We start from the raw sequence: 16,866 nt of genomic DNA, 5'->3' as shown, positions 1-16,866 counted from the left end.
GGTAATCAAAAGACCTTTCCAATGAGTACAAAACATTGAACATCTGGCAACCCTGTCTCGAGATATGTACACTTAAGTGATATTTTTATATTTTTTTAATGCCTAAGCTATGTCCGGATCCATCATCCGACCCATCGTTGGTTAGGTAATGAGTTTTTTTCCCATGAGTCCAAAACATTGAAGATCTGGCAACGCTCAGTTTCAAGTTATGACCGCTTAAGAGACATTTGTGTATTTTTTATATTGAGAAATAGATGGAATTTGTGTCCAAACCCATCATATCACCAAATGTTGGTTAAAAGTGAGGAAGGCACCAACCACGTAGGTGGATTAAGTCAGTTTTTTTTAAATTGATTTAATTTCAAAATTTCAACAATTAAGTAATTGAATTATGCTTTAATAAGATCAAAAAGCTTAAATCTGCTATTCAAATTTTGAAAATGTCTAGTATGGGTTCAAATTTGACATGATAAAATACAGATTTATTTTTAAGAAAATACAGATCTGGAAAGAAATATAATCTGGCATCGTTGTCAGTTCGTATGAGAGTCGTCAACATGCTCCCGGGCTGCCGAGCTCCCGTGGTCTACACAGAAAAAAAAGTGTAAAATTACACGACACTGAATCGATGCTTTTAACGTAAGTAAGCTCAATTTAAAATTGAAAACCGATGTAAAGCGTTGAATCATACTTAAAGAGGGTTCATGTAAACTGAAAATAAACGTAATTCATGTTTCTCATGTAAATGATTATTAATCTGTTGCCAAATGACAACTTCTGAAATTTGAAAAACATGTAAATGAGTATTCAATGTAAAAAATGCTCAATGTAAATGTTTAAGGCACTTAACATTGAATTGAAACATTGGCTGTTGCTGTCAATGGCAGATCAACATTATTAACGATTGAGTGGAATGGTGCGGAAGTGTTTTGTAGATAAATTGTTCAGTTTGGCTGTCAAGATTAAGGATGCTAGTGATCGTGTTTGTGTAGTACGTACAGGTACACAAAATAATCGATTGCGAAAAGAATCAGGTTTTCTAATGCTGGAAAAAAACAAACTCACAAAAACCAAAACAATCCATTTTTTGCTGGAAGTAATAAAGTATTTAACAGATTCTGCTGTAGATAAAACATGGCCATCTGATTCGGAGACGATCAGTCCAGAGGGATGTAAACAAATGTTGCAGATAGAGGAGCAGAAGAACAAAGAATGTTTGCATTAGCAGGGGACTCAACAAGATTTATCACTATCAATCCACAAGGTTTGTTGACATCCGTGCGGACGCGTCCAAACCTGAATATTTATTCCGGAAGCGGTCTTTTTCGATGCAATCGGGTACATTTATCTGGCTGCGTCTCGGTTTGACAGATTGTGGTAAGGCCTTACGGATGAATTGCAGCAGTACACCCGTTGGTACGTAAATTCCATTAGATTGTTACTTACGAAATATCAAATTTTATTATCCACAGCTGCTCCAGTTTAACAGGCTTACGGGAGGAGCTTTCCAGTCAGCAAGTTTGAATTCTGGATGCGGCTGCAGGGACTTCCACGTAGTGGCAAATTCATCCTGAAAGCATCCTCATAGTTCGCAGCATTTTGATGGTGCCTTCCGTTAATCGCTGGAACAACCGGAACTGCTAGTTTTGCCGGTTCCATCTTGACTGCGTCTTCCGAAACAGAATCGGCGAACGCAGGTACGAAGGTTAAAATTCACTTTTCAAAGATTGCTTATTCACAATTTTACAACGATTTGTTGATTTCTTTAACTAAAATTTGACAAGCCGACAAGAATTCGTTCTGCACGCGATGGCGTTTCTTTTTGACAGAGAGAATTAACCCCTGAGACTGAAAACGTAACTCATTTCAACGTCGGACGGCGTAGAACTATAACTACCCAAAATTGGGTCCAGTCCATTCGTTTGAAGTGGTTTGAATAATACACATGGAGGTTTATTTTCATCTGTTTTTTACGAATGTTAACATAAGTATGTGTTGAAGTAAGTATTTTTAAATGTTCTTACAATTTATTTCATTAACCTGTTTTTTTTTTAAGTTTGGGTCCAATAATTAATTTTTTGATTGTTGATTTCATTACGCAATTTAATCATGCTTATTTTTCTAAGCGCAATTGGGTACTAAAGCCCTATGTAAATTTTTATGTACAACGGTAAAAAACACGATTAAAAACCATTTCTGATCACTTTTTTTCATTTTAATGCAAACAATTTTTTTTGACAAGACAACATTTTTTCGATGGATCAACTATGGTCCCCTTGGAACGAGCTGTCAAGTAGGAGCTTTTCTGTCAAGAAGGACCGCGAGGTTAATTTTTCAAAATTGATTTAAAAATCCATTTTAAACTCTTTGTGGTCGTACAAAGGGTCATTGTACTCAGAAAAATAAGCTTTATCGCTGTAAACAATAATATCAGCAATCTAAGCTTCATTTTAGGACCCAATTGACTTAAAAATCCATTTTTAATCCTTTGCGGTCGTACAAAGGGTCATTGTACTCAGAAAAATAAGCTTTAACGTTGTGAACAATAGTATCACAAGTTTTTTTCTCGACATGAATTTTAGTGTTGTACCGTACTTTTGTACTAAGCTTGCTGGGATTCTTGTCTAGTCAGCGGTATGCTAAAATTGTTTATGTTTTGCTATATTTTAAACATTTCATGTTTTTTTTCCATGAACAATACTATTATTTACTATCATCAGCAGAAAAAAACGCTAACCTGATTGATGCAAATCACAAAATATGGATATTTTTTTGCCTTCCTCACTGAGGTAAGGCTATAATCCTGCTCGAAAAATGAACTTTTGAAAAACAGCTCGTAGACCTATATTCATGTATACCTATCGACTCAGAATCGAAAACTAAACAAATGTCTGTGTGTGTGTGTGTATGTGTGTGCGTATTCCCTTTGGTGCTCAAAATTCTTGCCAAGTTTTCTCGGCACTGGCTGATGCGATTTGAGTCAAATAAGTTGCATTCGATCCGGTTTGGTGCCCCATACTGCACTATTGAATTGTTTGAAGATCCGATAAGTAGTTCAAAAGTTACGTATAAAAAAGTGTCAGAGTTGCGAATCGGATCTCACATAAATGCATGTAAACTACATCCAGACCCATCACCCGACCCATCGTTGGATAGGTCATCAAAAAACCTTTCCAATGAGTCCAAAACATTGAAAATCTGGCAACCCTGTCTCAAGTTATGATCACTTAAGTGATATTTATGTACTTTTTTGATGCCGGATCTCACTTAAATGTATGAAAACTATGTCCGGATCCATCATCCAGCCCATCGTTGGGTAGGTAATCGAAAAACCTTTCCAATAAGTCCAAAACATTGAAGATCTGGCAGCCCTGTCTCAAGTTATTACCACTTAAGTGATATTTATGTACTTTTTTGATACTGGATCTCACTTAAATGTATGTAAACTTTGTCCGGATCCATCTTCCGACTAATCGTTGGTTAGGTAATCAAAAAACCTTTCTAATGAGTCCAAAACATTGAAGATCTGGCAACCCTGTCTCGAGATATGGCCTCTTAAGTGATATTGATGTACTTTTTTGAAGCCGGATCTCACTTAAATGTATGTAAACTATGTCCGGATCCATCATCCAGCCCATCGTTGGGTAGGTAATCGAAAAACCTTTCCAATAAGTCCAAAACATTGAAGATCTGGCAGCCCTGTCTCAAGTTATTACCACTTAAGTGATATTTATGTACTTTTTTGATACTGGATCTCACTTAAATGTATGTAAACTTTGTCCGGATCCATCTTCCGACTGATCGTTGGTTAGGTAATCAAAAAAAATTTCTAATGAGTCCAAAACATTAAAGATCAGACAACGCTCAGTCTCAAGTTATGACCGCTAGTGACATTTGTGTATTTTTTATTGAGAAACAAGCCTTACCTGACTAAGTTCGTTCTGCCTTTTTTTCGTTTGTTGACGTTTTTGACTTTTTTGCTTATTCAGCCTCCGGTGATCAAAACTTAATTTTAACCTTTCCCATACAATCTGCAGATTTTCCGGAATCGGTTGTAACTTTTTGGCACTCACGAACTTACCATACGGACCCAACGCAAGAAAGAGCACCCCGATCGGACGTTCCGTGTTGAATTGATTCGCGTTCGAACAAACCCGTCGAAATTTTGTATATATATAAAAGATAGATAGAATTTGTGTCCAAACCCATCATATCACCAAATGTTGGTAAAAAGTGAGGAAGGCAACAACCACATAGGTGGATTAAGTTAGTTTTTATTATTTGTTTTATTACTTTTTGAGTGTTTTTAAAACCGCCTTGAGTCGGATATTCAAAAACACTGAAAAAGCAAAAGAAAAATGGTTTATTGGACCTTTTAAATAAAATAATAGAATAATTGAATTAAATAATAGAAATATTTTCAGCAGCATTGAAGTAATACCTGCGTCAAAGTGCAAATTATAAAACACATTGAATAAAAATAATTTTCCACAAGTTTTAAGGCTTTTCCTGATCTGTTGTACAGAGTTTTCAATCGATTGTACATTTTTAGTAAATTAAATTGTCTTTTCTAGTAAGATTTTATTTGTCCCCTTTTTTTGAAGAATTTATTTGGGGGAAACTTAAACTCTAGAGTTTTTTTTTTTTTTGATCGCAGTAATCCTTGGCCGTGATCGGTCGACTTAAATTTTCGCTCCGCGTTTTTTGGTTTCACCTCGTTTAGAAATTTTCGTCGTGGTGCGTTCGGTTTTTTTTTTTTTTCGGCGGGACAGTTCCGTGGGCCGGTTTTAAGACACTGTGTTCTTCTCAAGTTTGAGGAATTGTGTGGTTGTGCTGAAGGAAATTTCGTTGAGTTAGGAAGAAAATTGTGTGGTGCTGAAGATGAAGATTTCGCTCAATTTTGTCCACCGGGTTGTGGATTTTCTGCCTGATAAGATGTACAAACTTTCAGATAGTTTTATCGAGTTTGAACGAAATTCGTGTGAAAATGCGGATTGTTGAGCAAAGCGCCACGAAGATCTTATGTGTGTTGTCCATTGGGCTAGGATTATTCTGCCGTATCTGAGCTGCGAAGAATCTTGAATCAAATGAACTGAAATTACAATTCGACGTTTTCACTTTTTTGCTTCGCATAATTTTGTTTATCGCGTAACCATAGAAACTGGTACGGGTGATAGTGAGCCTGCTTTGATGTTTTGGTGATACCGGCTTAACGTTAGATGAAAAGTGAGGGGGAAGGGGGCAGGGGGGGTGGGGTGTTGGGGTGTGGTGAAATTACTGCTGGCAAAGTTTTAGTGATTTAGAATAAATGAAAAGAGAGTCTTGTGAAGAGTTTTAGCGTTTGCTCTGATGCGAAGATGACTGATGTGGGGAAGAAAAAGATTTTCTTTTTATTTTGATTGGTTTAAAAAAAATTGAAAGCAAATGGCAAAATCTAAAGCATGGGTGTCAATCCCGGTGTCCGAGAATACACGGAAATATTATCCTCCGGTTCGAAAAATTGGGAAAAATGTTCGTGCGGTGGTGGTGGGTTCCTGCGACGTTCCTGCAGATTTTATGATGACCTATAAAATCCGACGGGAGTCATCAATTCCGGTTGATATCTTCAAGCTTCAACGCCATGATCGATTTGGTCAACTCCAATGCGAGTGTAATCGCTGCCGGTTTGACGGATGATGCTGCTTTTCGGGTGAGAAACTTCCAATTGGAAATATGGAGCAGCCGTGGCTAACTGGCTACGCTGTTCGCTTTGTAAGCAAATGATGCTGGGTTCGATTCCCATCTGCTCCAAACGATGATGTTAAAGAAATATGAATTTTTGGAACTCTAAATATGAACAAAAAATCAAAGTCACTCGAACCGGGGTTCGATCCCCCGTCCTTTGGATTGGTGAATTAGGAATACTATTACTACAAACTATATACGCGCTGGGTCTTTGTCCAATTGACAAGGTCTCGGAAGTTCTAAATAACGTTTGAATCCGATTGATGCAAACGTTCTTTAGGGCGGGGCTTGTCGATTCAAGCTGAGGTACGCGCACGGCTAGCCTGCGTAGAAATGGGTCACCGAAGCTCGGCAGAGCTAACACCATCCAAATGCCTATGCGAGTTATTTGCATGTATAGGATGTCAAATCTACAATACATGGAAACAACTCAATTTGTAAGAAGTGACCGCGTGGTCCCGTTTGGTTGGTTGCACACACACACACACACACACACAACTTAAACTCTAGAGTTTTTGTTTAAAAGGTCCAATAAACTATTGTGTTTCATATGTTTAAACGACCTTTTCAAAAAAAACTCTGTAACTATAAATTTAACTTCTATTGTATCCAGTCATAAACACCAGATTGCCTATACCATCATACCTCTCTTATAAATACTATCGCCATCAGGGGTGACATTGGGTCTGGGGGTGAGATTGGGTCATATAAAAATGCTGAAATTTGTATGACCCAATCTCACCCCCCAGACCCAATGTCACCCCTGATGACGGTACGTTATTTGTGGCTGGTGGCTTGCTAAGCTGAGTCCGCGACTGAACTTTAGTTTACAGACGTTTTACCCAAGTTATTACAGAGTTAAATCTGGCAACCCTGCATGTGTTGAAAAACAAGCTCAGTCACAGGGGTAGAAACGTCAAAACAAAATTTTGCTGATGCAGTGGCCGAAATGTTTTTGAATTTTCCTTGAAACCGAGGAAATGTTGTCCGCCAGTAGTAAAAGTTAAAGTGAATAGTTTAAGCATATTTACTAGTGACAGTCCAGCTCTCTGAAAATTAAAGGTCGGGACCGTAATCAGCTTTTTTTTGCGGAGATGGTGGTCAGTTGGACGTCCGCATTTGCCGTTTACATGTCCGGTAAGTCTGCTGTGGCCTCGCAGCTTTCTCAACAGGTGATTGTGGGGTCTAGTCAAGACTTAGTAACAGAGAGCAAATTCCGTTTCCACTCCGGGGATAGAACTTGTTGAACTTAATTTGGATTAACAACCTTGAAGCATGATTGAGCACCATCATTAGAGAAATTTGAACAGAAATCAACAGTTCCCCTGGTTTATTTTCAACAATTTATACAAAATATTGATATCATAAAATTTGTCCAACAATGGATTTTACTACAACCCACTGAGAATTTTGGCTCGAGCCTCGACTCGATCTCGAGCCAGATCGACTCGAGGCCCGAGCCAAAATTTTTTATGGGAAGGTAGTACATTTCTAGAGCAACATTTGAAAGCGGTGTTACGACCATGCTCTTATGGCCTTTCATTACACGCGTTTAAATGGAAAGAAAGTCCGTAAGAGCCGTCGTACCACCCCTTTCAAATGTTGCTCCAGATTTCTCGTGTTAGATTGCAGTAGGAATTAAAAGCCACCACGTTCTCCGACAATGTTTGATTTTTTTATTATCTGAAACATTTCGAATTAACATTGATTGATAAATTGAGATAAAGGACGTGCAGATGAAAAATCAAATCTTCTTTACAAATGGCACTTAAGACCCATTGCAAACTGATTTGAGATTTGAACCCATGCAGAAAACAATAATAATAATAATAATAACTAATATCTTTAACAGCTGCTAGCAAAATGCGCAAAACCATTGACCAAAAGGAATTCCTGGATTTGATCTACCCGCCGTTGGAACATGCTCTAAATGAATGAAGCGCTCCAGAATGTTAAGTTATATTCATGTCATAAAACCAAACCCGCGAGGATAAACAGTTTGCGGTATCAGACTTGAATAAGTGTGTCTACAGCAGCTCCAAAGCAGATCTTACTGGAACTAAAAGGGTTAGTTCATCCCTGAACGGATAATCTATTTTATGTTTAAAAAAATATATTTTGTGCTTCTTTTTTAGGTCAGATGCCGTACTTGCGTGGAAAAGTCCCGGATCCAACGGAAACGAAAACCTCGACCCCATGCACCGCTATGTCGACGCTTACATCTTCTTCCACCAAAGTTGTAAGTATATTCCGTATTACTAAAATCACAAAATTTTACTTTCGACTTGTAGCATATTTGCACGTTCCACTTATCAAAATCATCTTTCGATCTAAACTAGTCGCTATTGTCGCTTATTAAAAAAAACTTCGATATTGCCTCGTTGAATCCAGAATCCGATGTCATAATCAAACACACTAGATTACTTTTGAGATTTTTCTAGATCTATTTTGAATATTCAGTCATATTCGTGCAGAATATTCAAATTCGCTCATAAATAAATCCAAAAGTGCATTCAAAAGTATTTGAAATTTACATCGGATTCTAGATTCAACGGGGCTAAAAAAATTTTGCACTTTTGTAAATTTACGTTATTTTCATCGGAAATTTACATGTTTTGAGACACTTTTTGTTCGATAACTTTACGTCGGATGGCACTTAAATTTCAAATGAATTTGATGTAAATTCGCATCATTAATGACGTGCACTTTTGGTACATCATAAATGATGTAAATTTACCGGATTTTTTTTTTCTGTGTAGGGGTACGGGTTTCGCTTTGTAAGCGGAAGGTCGATGGCTTGATACCCATCTGGCGAGGCAAAAGGGGTATAGGTGGCGGTCGAGAAGGGATTTCGGCTGCTGCGGGAATTGATTTGTCAAGTCCCAAGCCTCCCCAAAACCCATCCTATCCAATCTATCGGACGATCTGTTAGCGACTGAGTCTGAGCGTTGAAGAACTCTGCAATAACACACATAGAAGAGCTTCAAATGCTACTTTCGGCTCGGTCACATGCTCTCAGGCAAAATTCGAGCTGGAGATTGGACTATATAATCGGTAACGATCTCTAGATGGGTCAAAAATAAACGAGATTTCCCCTCAATCTCGCTCATCTCCACGTCCTCGGATCGGTCTCTCGTGCTCGTGTGGCATGGCATTGAGTGATTGTTTTGGGGAATGAGAGGGGCCAACTGCTCGAATAATTCGCCAAAAAACTGTCTCGCTCAAACAATAGCGCTACGGAAGACGATCGTTCGGCAGGCTTGTAGATAGCAGCAAAACAGAAAATCTGAGCACAGATCATACTACAATAGATACGCAAGTGTTGCAGTGGTCCGTGTCTGTTCACAATAAAAAATGCTCCCGGGTTGGCAGCTTATCAAAAAGAGCAATTTTATCCTCCTCTATTGGCCACCGAAAAAGCGCTTCCCTAACAGGGATGTGAACTTCGAAAACCTAGAATGCATGAAATTTTGAAGGCAACCTAGCGTTTACCAAACCGATAATTGAGTTCCTACACTCGTTGAACTTTTTTTTTTTTATTATTCTTTACTTATTTTTATTAGGTCCGTTTAGGTGCTGTGACCAAGTTAGGACCGGGGGACGGTTCAAAATAATTTGGAATACATAAAAAAAAAGATTTTCATTTTCCGCCGTATTTGCCGAGCATGTAATCGACGAGTCTCAATTGGTCCACGCGGGTCTTGCAGGTCTGGAACCTGACGCTGTACTCGTTGAAAATGTGCCACAGCTCAGTCGAGCTGTAGAGCACCTCCTCCCCTTCCGCCGTGGTGGTGGCACCGGTGCCGGCGCCGGCATTCATTTGACTGCTTCCTGCGGGTCGAGGGCGATCCTTTGGGTTCACGTCGAAGACTGCGCCCGGCAGCGGAGGGAACTCCGCCGGCGTGAACGCCGGAACTGCTGGACTCTGCTTCTCCGCCTTTCTTGCCGGCGGTTTTGGTTTCGACGCCTGCTGTCGCCGCTGGATCAAATCCACACGCTTGGGGCAGCTGCGGTCCGTGGCTTCGTGGCTTCCAGAGCAGTTGGCACACCGCTCCGGCTGGGCTCCCTGGACTTCGCACTCGTCCGTCTTGTGGGGACCCCCACAGTTGTTGCACCTCCCCTTGAGGTGACAGTTCCTGGTTCCATGACCCAGCTGCAAGCAGTTCCTGCACTGGATCACGTTCGGCCGCTTGTTCCGGTAGGCCTCCCACCGGATGTGAAATCTTCTCAAGCGCTTGATTTCACTCAGCTGCTTGAGGTTGGTGTACCCCTTGGGGAACGTAACAATGTACGGGGTTTCCTCTGACGAGGCGAACTCTCCCTTTCTCTTGATGGCGTGCACCTCCACAGCATCCAGGTTTTGCGATTCCTTGAGGTTCTTCTTGACGAATTCTGGTGAAGCCGACGGAAGTCCTCGGACGACGACGCGGAGTTGCCGCTCGCTTCGTTTCTCGTGGGTGTAGAACTCCACTTTGTTCACAATCAAGTGGGCCCGCGCGGTCTCAAAACGCTCCTCCGAGGAACACAGCAATTTGATCCCAAACGGAGTTAGCTTGTAACTTGGCTTGGTTGTGCACGGCGACATTACACTCCTCAGCTTGGCGTAGCTCGTATTCTTTACCACCAGAGGTGGTGGTTTCTTGGCCACTGGAATCACTGGAACCGGTGGGACACTTCCTTTCCCGGCTGGGATACCATTGTTATTGTTGTTGTTCCCAGCCAGCGGGCTGAACTTGTTGTTGAGAAGATTCTCCTCTGGGCCATTCCCGACAACGGCTCCGTCGCTGATCTTCCTCCGCTTCCCCTTTCCATTTACGGAACGAAACTCGTCCCCGTCGGAGGATTCTTCCACCTCCATCCGTAAGCACTTTGCCGCGCCACGAAAACAGCACAAAAACAACCGCTGTCTCCGGCTGTCAGAGGTAAACTGCACTCGTTGAACTTACCTAACATGATTTACGCTATTCAACGCCATTCAGGTTATGTTACGGCATAACTACTGTATGCCCAGGATGTGCTCTGGAGCATCAAATGAAGAAGGGCGACAAACTGGTAAGAATATTTCTAATGTTATACAAAAGGCCTTTTGTTCAAGACTAGTGATGACACACTCTCCTGCTGGGCTACGAGCGACCACCTTTTGTCCGAACTCCGCAACCCGCAGAACGTTCCGATTCAAGGAAAACGTCGAAAGGCTTGATTCTCCGACCGCGTTCTCTACCAGCACGTGAAGCAAGAAAAATGAAGCACCTGTTCAACATTGTTGTATACCAGCACGAACCTGGGGGCGTCCGCGGATATAGCGAGGAGGCAAAGGATCGTGGAAGATTTAGGAACGCTGGCACCCTCTACGTGCCTAAATGCACCGACGACGCCGTCATCGTTGCCTTTGGTTTGTACACCCCTTCCATCAGCAGGGGTGCGTTGCAAAACGACTTCCGCTGTGAATATCAGAATGGTTTAGGTGCAAGTTGGCCCAGCCCAGCAAAATGGCTGTTTAAAGATTGACGAGACTATATGTGCAACAGATGCATTAAAGAATGCAGAGAACCAGTGAATATGAGTCAATGCTTGATGCACTCTAGGCATTTGAAGTTTACATCCGTGTTAGGGAAGTGCTTTTTCGGTGACCAATTCTACGTATTCTAGGTACTTGACTTTTTCGTCGGTTGTAAGGAAACACTCATTTTGCTTGCTGCCCTGTCTGCAATATGATTTGAAAATTAAAAATTGATGATCATTTCAATTGAACAGCACCCCAGTGCCATCGACTAAGGCGTTTTCAAACATTTAAAATTATGACAAGGAAAACTAACCTTATTCCTCCAGTGCGGTATCGTGTCCTTCACCTCGCCCAGCTTCTTCTCGATCGCCTGCACAATCTGCTCAAACTCCAGCCGCTTCATTTTGCCCTCCGCTTCCTTCTTTTGGATCGCCACAATCTCCTTCTTGATCCCGGACGAACCCTCGTGCGCCTTTTCGATCTCAACCTTCAGCTCGTCAATTTCCGTCTTCAGCGCGCTCGCTTCCTCGTCCAGCTTTTCCCGCTCGTCGTTGCCGGCCCGGATCGCTTCCTGCGCGGCCACCACCTCTTCCTCCATGCTCTTGATTTTGTCCTCGGCTTTCTTCACGTTCCGTTCCGACGTTTTGATCTCCACCGTCAGTTTGGAGATGTTCGTCGTAAGTTTGTCGATTTGCTTCGTCAGACTGGAGATCTTCGTCTGCAGATTCTTCACCTTGCTGTTGGTGATGTCGTTGATTTGGGCGGTGATTTGATCCACCTTCTTCTGGATCTCGTTGGCCGCGTCGCTCGACGTTTTGTGCTCTTCCTTGCACTCCTGCACCTTGGCCTCCAGCGCGCGCACCTTCTCCGGATCCGAATGCGTCTGGCCAACTTTTTCCTCCTGCCAGTCCACCTGGTCCTTCAGCCGGGGCAGCTGCTCCGACAAGCTGTTCACGTCCATCTTCAACCGTTTAATTTCGTTCTGCTGCTGCTTCAGCTGCATCGACAACCGCTGAATCTCCTGCTCCAGCTCGCCCTGCTGCTCTTGCAGGTAGTTGATCTGCGACTGAATCTCCTGCGCCTTCACCTGCAGCTGCTCGACCTCCCGGTTCGACTTGCTCGGAGTGTCCGACGCCGACGTCTTCGTTTGGACCTTGGTTCCCATGCGGCCCCGTTGCTGCGACCGGCCACCGCCGGACATGGTTCCGCTCGTTTCGATGACGTCCCCGTTCAGGGTGACCACGCGGTACCGCCGGGCGCCGTACGCAATGCGCTGGCCCTGGTCCAGGTTCTCGGCGACGAGGGTGTCCCGCAGGGCGAAGTAGAACGCCGGCAGGACGCGTTCGTCCTCGACGCGGACCAGGTCGAACAGACGGGGCACGTTTTCGGGGCTGTGGAGGAAGAGAAAAAAAAACAAGATATATTTAGTTTTGGGGTCTCTGGATTTATTCTTTGGACTCAGTAAGCTAAAGATTTTGATGTTGGATCAAGTAATTCTCTTTTTTCAATTAATCAAATTTTGTTTAGTGGAATATTTGTACATGCATTTTCCAAGCCACAAGGGAGCGTTTTTTAATTACACAACGCAATTTTTTTGGACCCCGGCTGTAATTTTTTTTTTTTTTTTGCTAAATCAAGATATTTGCTAGCGGATATTCTAACGCATAGTGGCGAAAACGCGTTTTTCTCGGAATACTTGAATTCGCATAATAACCGAAACTTCAATTTTGAGCAGTATAAAGCTCTCGTTCTGGTGGGCCGTTGTCTTGGTAAAAATCAAATAAGCTCTTTCTTCATTTGGCAAAAGATGACTCATTATTTCATTCACAGGCGAGGCGAAGTACCTGAAGACCAAAATTATCGTCACCGCTGCTCATTTTGCCCTGGCAATTCTACGGCGCGACTTATGATAATGCAAAGAACGGCGTTGAGTGCGTTGATTGTCGCACAGTTCAAGAAGACGATATCATCGAAGAGTAATTTCCAGATGTAGCTTCCGAAGATGCCGAGGACGAGTTTTGAAGACCCGAAGGTGTTTTGTTGAATGTGTGCGATGCGGTGCACACACGCTTAATTTAGTATTCATTGATGCTACCAAGCGGCACGAGAGCGAGCTCAAGGAAAATACTAAAATCGTTGAGTCGTATCGTAAAGCCGAATACATGAATCGTTTTAAGAACACTGGAGTTCCCCTGCCTCAGATACCATGCAAAACGCGATGGAATCACTATTTCCTGAGGAGGAGATCATTGAACAAGAAGCACGACACGACTTCTTCAACGGATTGGGCATCAAATATTTGGCGATTTGGCTGGAACCCTGTTTAAGACGCATTTTGTAGACTGGGCTAAAATCTAAAATAATCTTACTAAGTTGTTTTTTTTCGTCCTTGAGTTTTGAAAATTATGAATGAAACAATGTTTACAGATCTTTCAGAACAATGGCAACTTATTGAGAAGTATATCAACGTTAAAGTGTCCAATAAGCAACTTTCAAGCAACCGATACTCGATTCTCGGAGAAAAAAGATTTCGTAGTACGGTAAACTTTTTGCCTTCCTCACCTTACTGAGGAAAGGCTATAAAATCACTCGAAAAATGAACTTCTTAATTCGACCTAATAGACCCACCTTCACGTATACCTATCGACTCAGAATCATGTTCTGAGCAAATGTCTGTGTGGATGTGTGTAGGTGGGTGGACAACAGAATTGTCACTCGATTATCTCCGGACTGGATGAACGGATTTTGACCGTATTAGTCTCATTCGATCCGTCTTGAGGTCCCATAGGTCTCTATTTTAAATCAGCAAGTTTAGTTAAGTACTTCAGAAGTTATGCTGAAAAAAACGATTTTGGCGTATGTCCGGAAGATTGTAAAAAGGGTGGTTTTTGCAAGAAACCCTATCATGTTATACATTTTCAGAAAGGTATTAAAAAGCCCTTTCCAATGAGCCCAAAACATTGAAGATCTGACAACCCTATCAAAAGTTATTAGCACTTAAGTGTTATTTATACACTTTTTGGAGGCCGGATCTCAGATATTTCAGTAAAAATTATGTCCGGGTCCATCATGCGACCCATCGTTAGTTAGATAATTGAAAGACCTTTCAAATGAGCTTAAAACACCAAGGATCTGGCAACCCTATCAAAAGTTATTGGCAATTAAGTGTTATTTATATACTTTCTGGAGGCCGGATCTGAGATATTGTGATAAAAATATTGTCTGAATCAGGCCTGCAAAATGTTTCCAACCCAGCGTACACATGAAGCAAACCAAAATGTCAGTTCACTGCTAGCATGTGACTGTAAGCCTACTGTGTCCGTTCAACCACTGCCGCCTGACTTGTGCCGGTCGGCTGCTGGAGAATGAGAGACGTGAAAAAATGAGCTACACTCACTCAATTCGTGTCGTATGAGTGACTCGTAAAATCCTCTCTAAACACTATTTCACTATTTTTGAACAATAGGCAAGAAAACCGTGACGTAGCAAATGAACTCAAAGAACTCAGTATTCATTTTGTGAGTGCCATTTGAGTGGTTTGACAGGTGTCAAATCGGGACTTAGCATTTTTTTGAATTTGAATTTGCCTCCGATTACGCGAAACGTCATAATCCGAGTTTTTTTCCGTCTTAGTGCCCGTGTGCTTGTCCGTGCTTCTGGCCGTGTTCGTGTACGTGCACTTGACCACGAAGTTGCCTGTTGCCTATAGGCAAGAAAACCGTGACGTAGCAAATGAACTCAAAGAACTCAGTATTCATTTTGTGAGTGCCATTTGAGTGGTTTGACAGGTGCCAAATCGGGACTTAGCATTTTTTTGAATTTGAATTTGCCTCCGATTACGCGAAACGTCATAATCCGAGTTTTTTTTTCGTCTTAGTGCCCGTGTGCTTGTCCGTGCTTCTGGCCGTGTTCGTGTACGTGCACCTGACCACGAAGTTGCCTGTTCCTGATCGTTCCCGTGGCCGTGCTCTAGGCCGTGTCCTTGTCCGGACTCCTGCCCGTGTTCGTGCCCGTGCTTCTGGCCGTTTTCGTGTCCCTGGCCGTGTAGGTGTCTGTTCCTGGCCATTCCCGTGGCCGTGTCCTTGACCCGTGACCAGGAGTGTTTGTGTCCATGCGAAACGGAACAACCGGAAAAAATTATAATTTTAATTGCTAAGTGCCGGAACTGACATCTGTCAAAAAAGTTCATTCGGTTGTTTACCTTTGAGGTTAAGTTCCGAGCTTTTCTCCTTTATTGAATGGTTCTAGACTGTGCAAAACACTTAAAACAACCATAACTTATATTCAAAATTACATTTCCACGCATAAATACCAACTTTTTGTGTAAAAACTTGTTTCTTTATGTGTGTGCGTGCAACGTCGAATGAGCGTTGGTCGACTACTGCCTCACATTGCAGCTGCTCAGTGAGCTAGGGCACTCACGACTGAGTCGGGTTTGTTTATGTCACGGTTTTGCGGTTCAGTGAATGGATTTGAAAAAATCGTGTATGCGTCGCCGATTTTCGCGTCAGGACCCCTGACATTTTCAGCTCTGGTCTGAATCTTCCATGTGAACTTTCGTTGGATAGGTTTTTTTTATCAGACCTTGCCGATGAGCCAGAAAAATTGAAGGTCTGCGAACCCTATCAAAAGAAATCAGTAATAAAATTGATTTGTTAAACATGTTAAGGGAATGTTGCTATTTTTACTGAATGTATTGTCTTTATGAATGAGAGGAAGGCACCAATCACCTAAAGGTGGATTAAGTATCGTTTTTACATCAAATAACGCCGAATCTACAGCTAAACTTCCCGAAGTTTCTGCGGGGCATGTGGGGCACTTTTTGGGACCACATATCAGGGAAACTCATGAAATTTAATGATGTTTTGCAAATTTGTGACAGAAACACACACAGAAAAAAAATGATGGTAATGTTCATCAGAAAATGGTGACAGATTTTGTGTTAAAAAAATGAATAATTTTACCGCAGAAAATGATGAATTTTCATCAGTTTTTGATGAATATTCATCAGGTTCAAATTTTTACACATTTTTTATGTAATATTACTAAAAAAAACTTCACTTAATCCACCATAAGGTGGTTGGTGCCTTCCTCACATTCATGTTGTATTTACAAATTAATTTAAGATTTTTTATTTTTATTTTTTTCATTAAATTTTTTACCATAACAGCAATTTTCAATTCCTTTTTTACCAACTCTCCAAAATAAAGGAGTAAAGGGGGGCTCTGTAATTGAATTCAAATGTGCTAATATGCCAACATTAGGTGAACGATGGAATTGCATGCTGTCCTTCTATTGTTAGTAAACAATGTCTTATGAGTTGTGTATTTCAGTAAAAAGTTCGTGTAAATCTATGTCGAGACAAAATGATGTATAGGGTAGAGTAGTCATCAATGAGACACGGGGAACAATGATAAAATGGCTCTCACAAGTCGTAGTTTCAACCAATCAGGCTCATATTTGGGGGAAAGGTGTGTCTACTGGATACACGTCTGCCATTATAGTGGCTTTGGTTATGGACGCTCCCTTGAAAAGTTATTCATAAATGTTTGATTCTGGGGTGTAAAAGTAACTAAAACTAAACTAAACAGGCAGCCGAAGCCGCTACCGGGGTGTAAAAGTAAATTATGGACAAAAAA

At 41.7% G+C, this 16,866-nt stretch overlaps 1 protein-coding gene across 1 annotated transcript in view; it reads right to left on the bottom strand.

The window, feature by feature from the left end:
• LOC6031939 (structural maintenance of chromosomes protein 4) overlaps positions 1–16,866 on the bottom strand; it is a 51,421-nt gene that overhangs the window by 25,709 nt on the left and 8,846 nt on the right. Inside the window, exon 3 of the mRNA XM_001842568.2 lies at positions 11,541–12,618. Coding sequence (XP_001842620.2) covers positions 11,541–12,618 — 1,078 coding nt within the window. The remainder of the gene's footprint in view (positions 1–11,540; positions 12,619–16,866) is intronic.

Source organism: Culex quinquefasciatus, chromosome 2 (genome assembly GCF_015732765.1).
Source record: "Culex quinquefasciatus strain JHB chromosome 2, VPISU_Cqui_1.0_pri_paternal, whole genome shotgun sequence".
NCBI lineage: Eukaryota > Metazoa > Arthropoda > Insecta > Diptera > Culicidae > Culex > Culex quinquefasciatus.
Note: the sequence above shows the minus strand (reverse complement) of the source record. Positions and strands in the feature narration are given on the sequence as shown.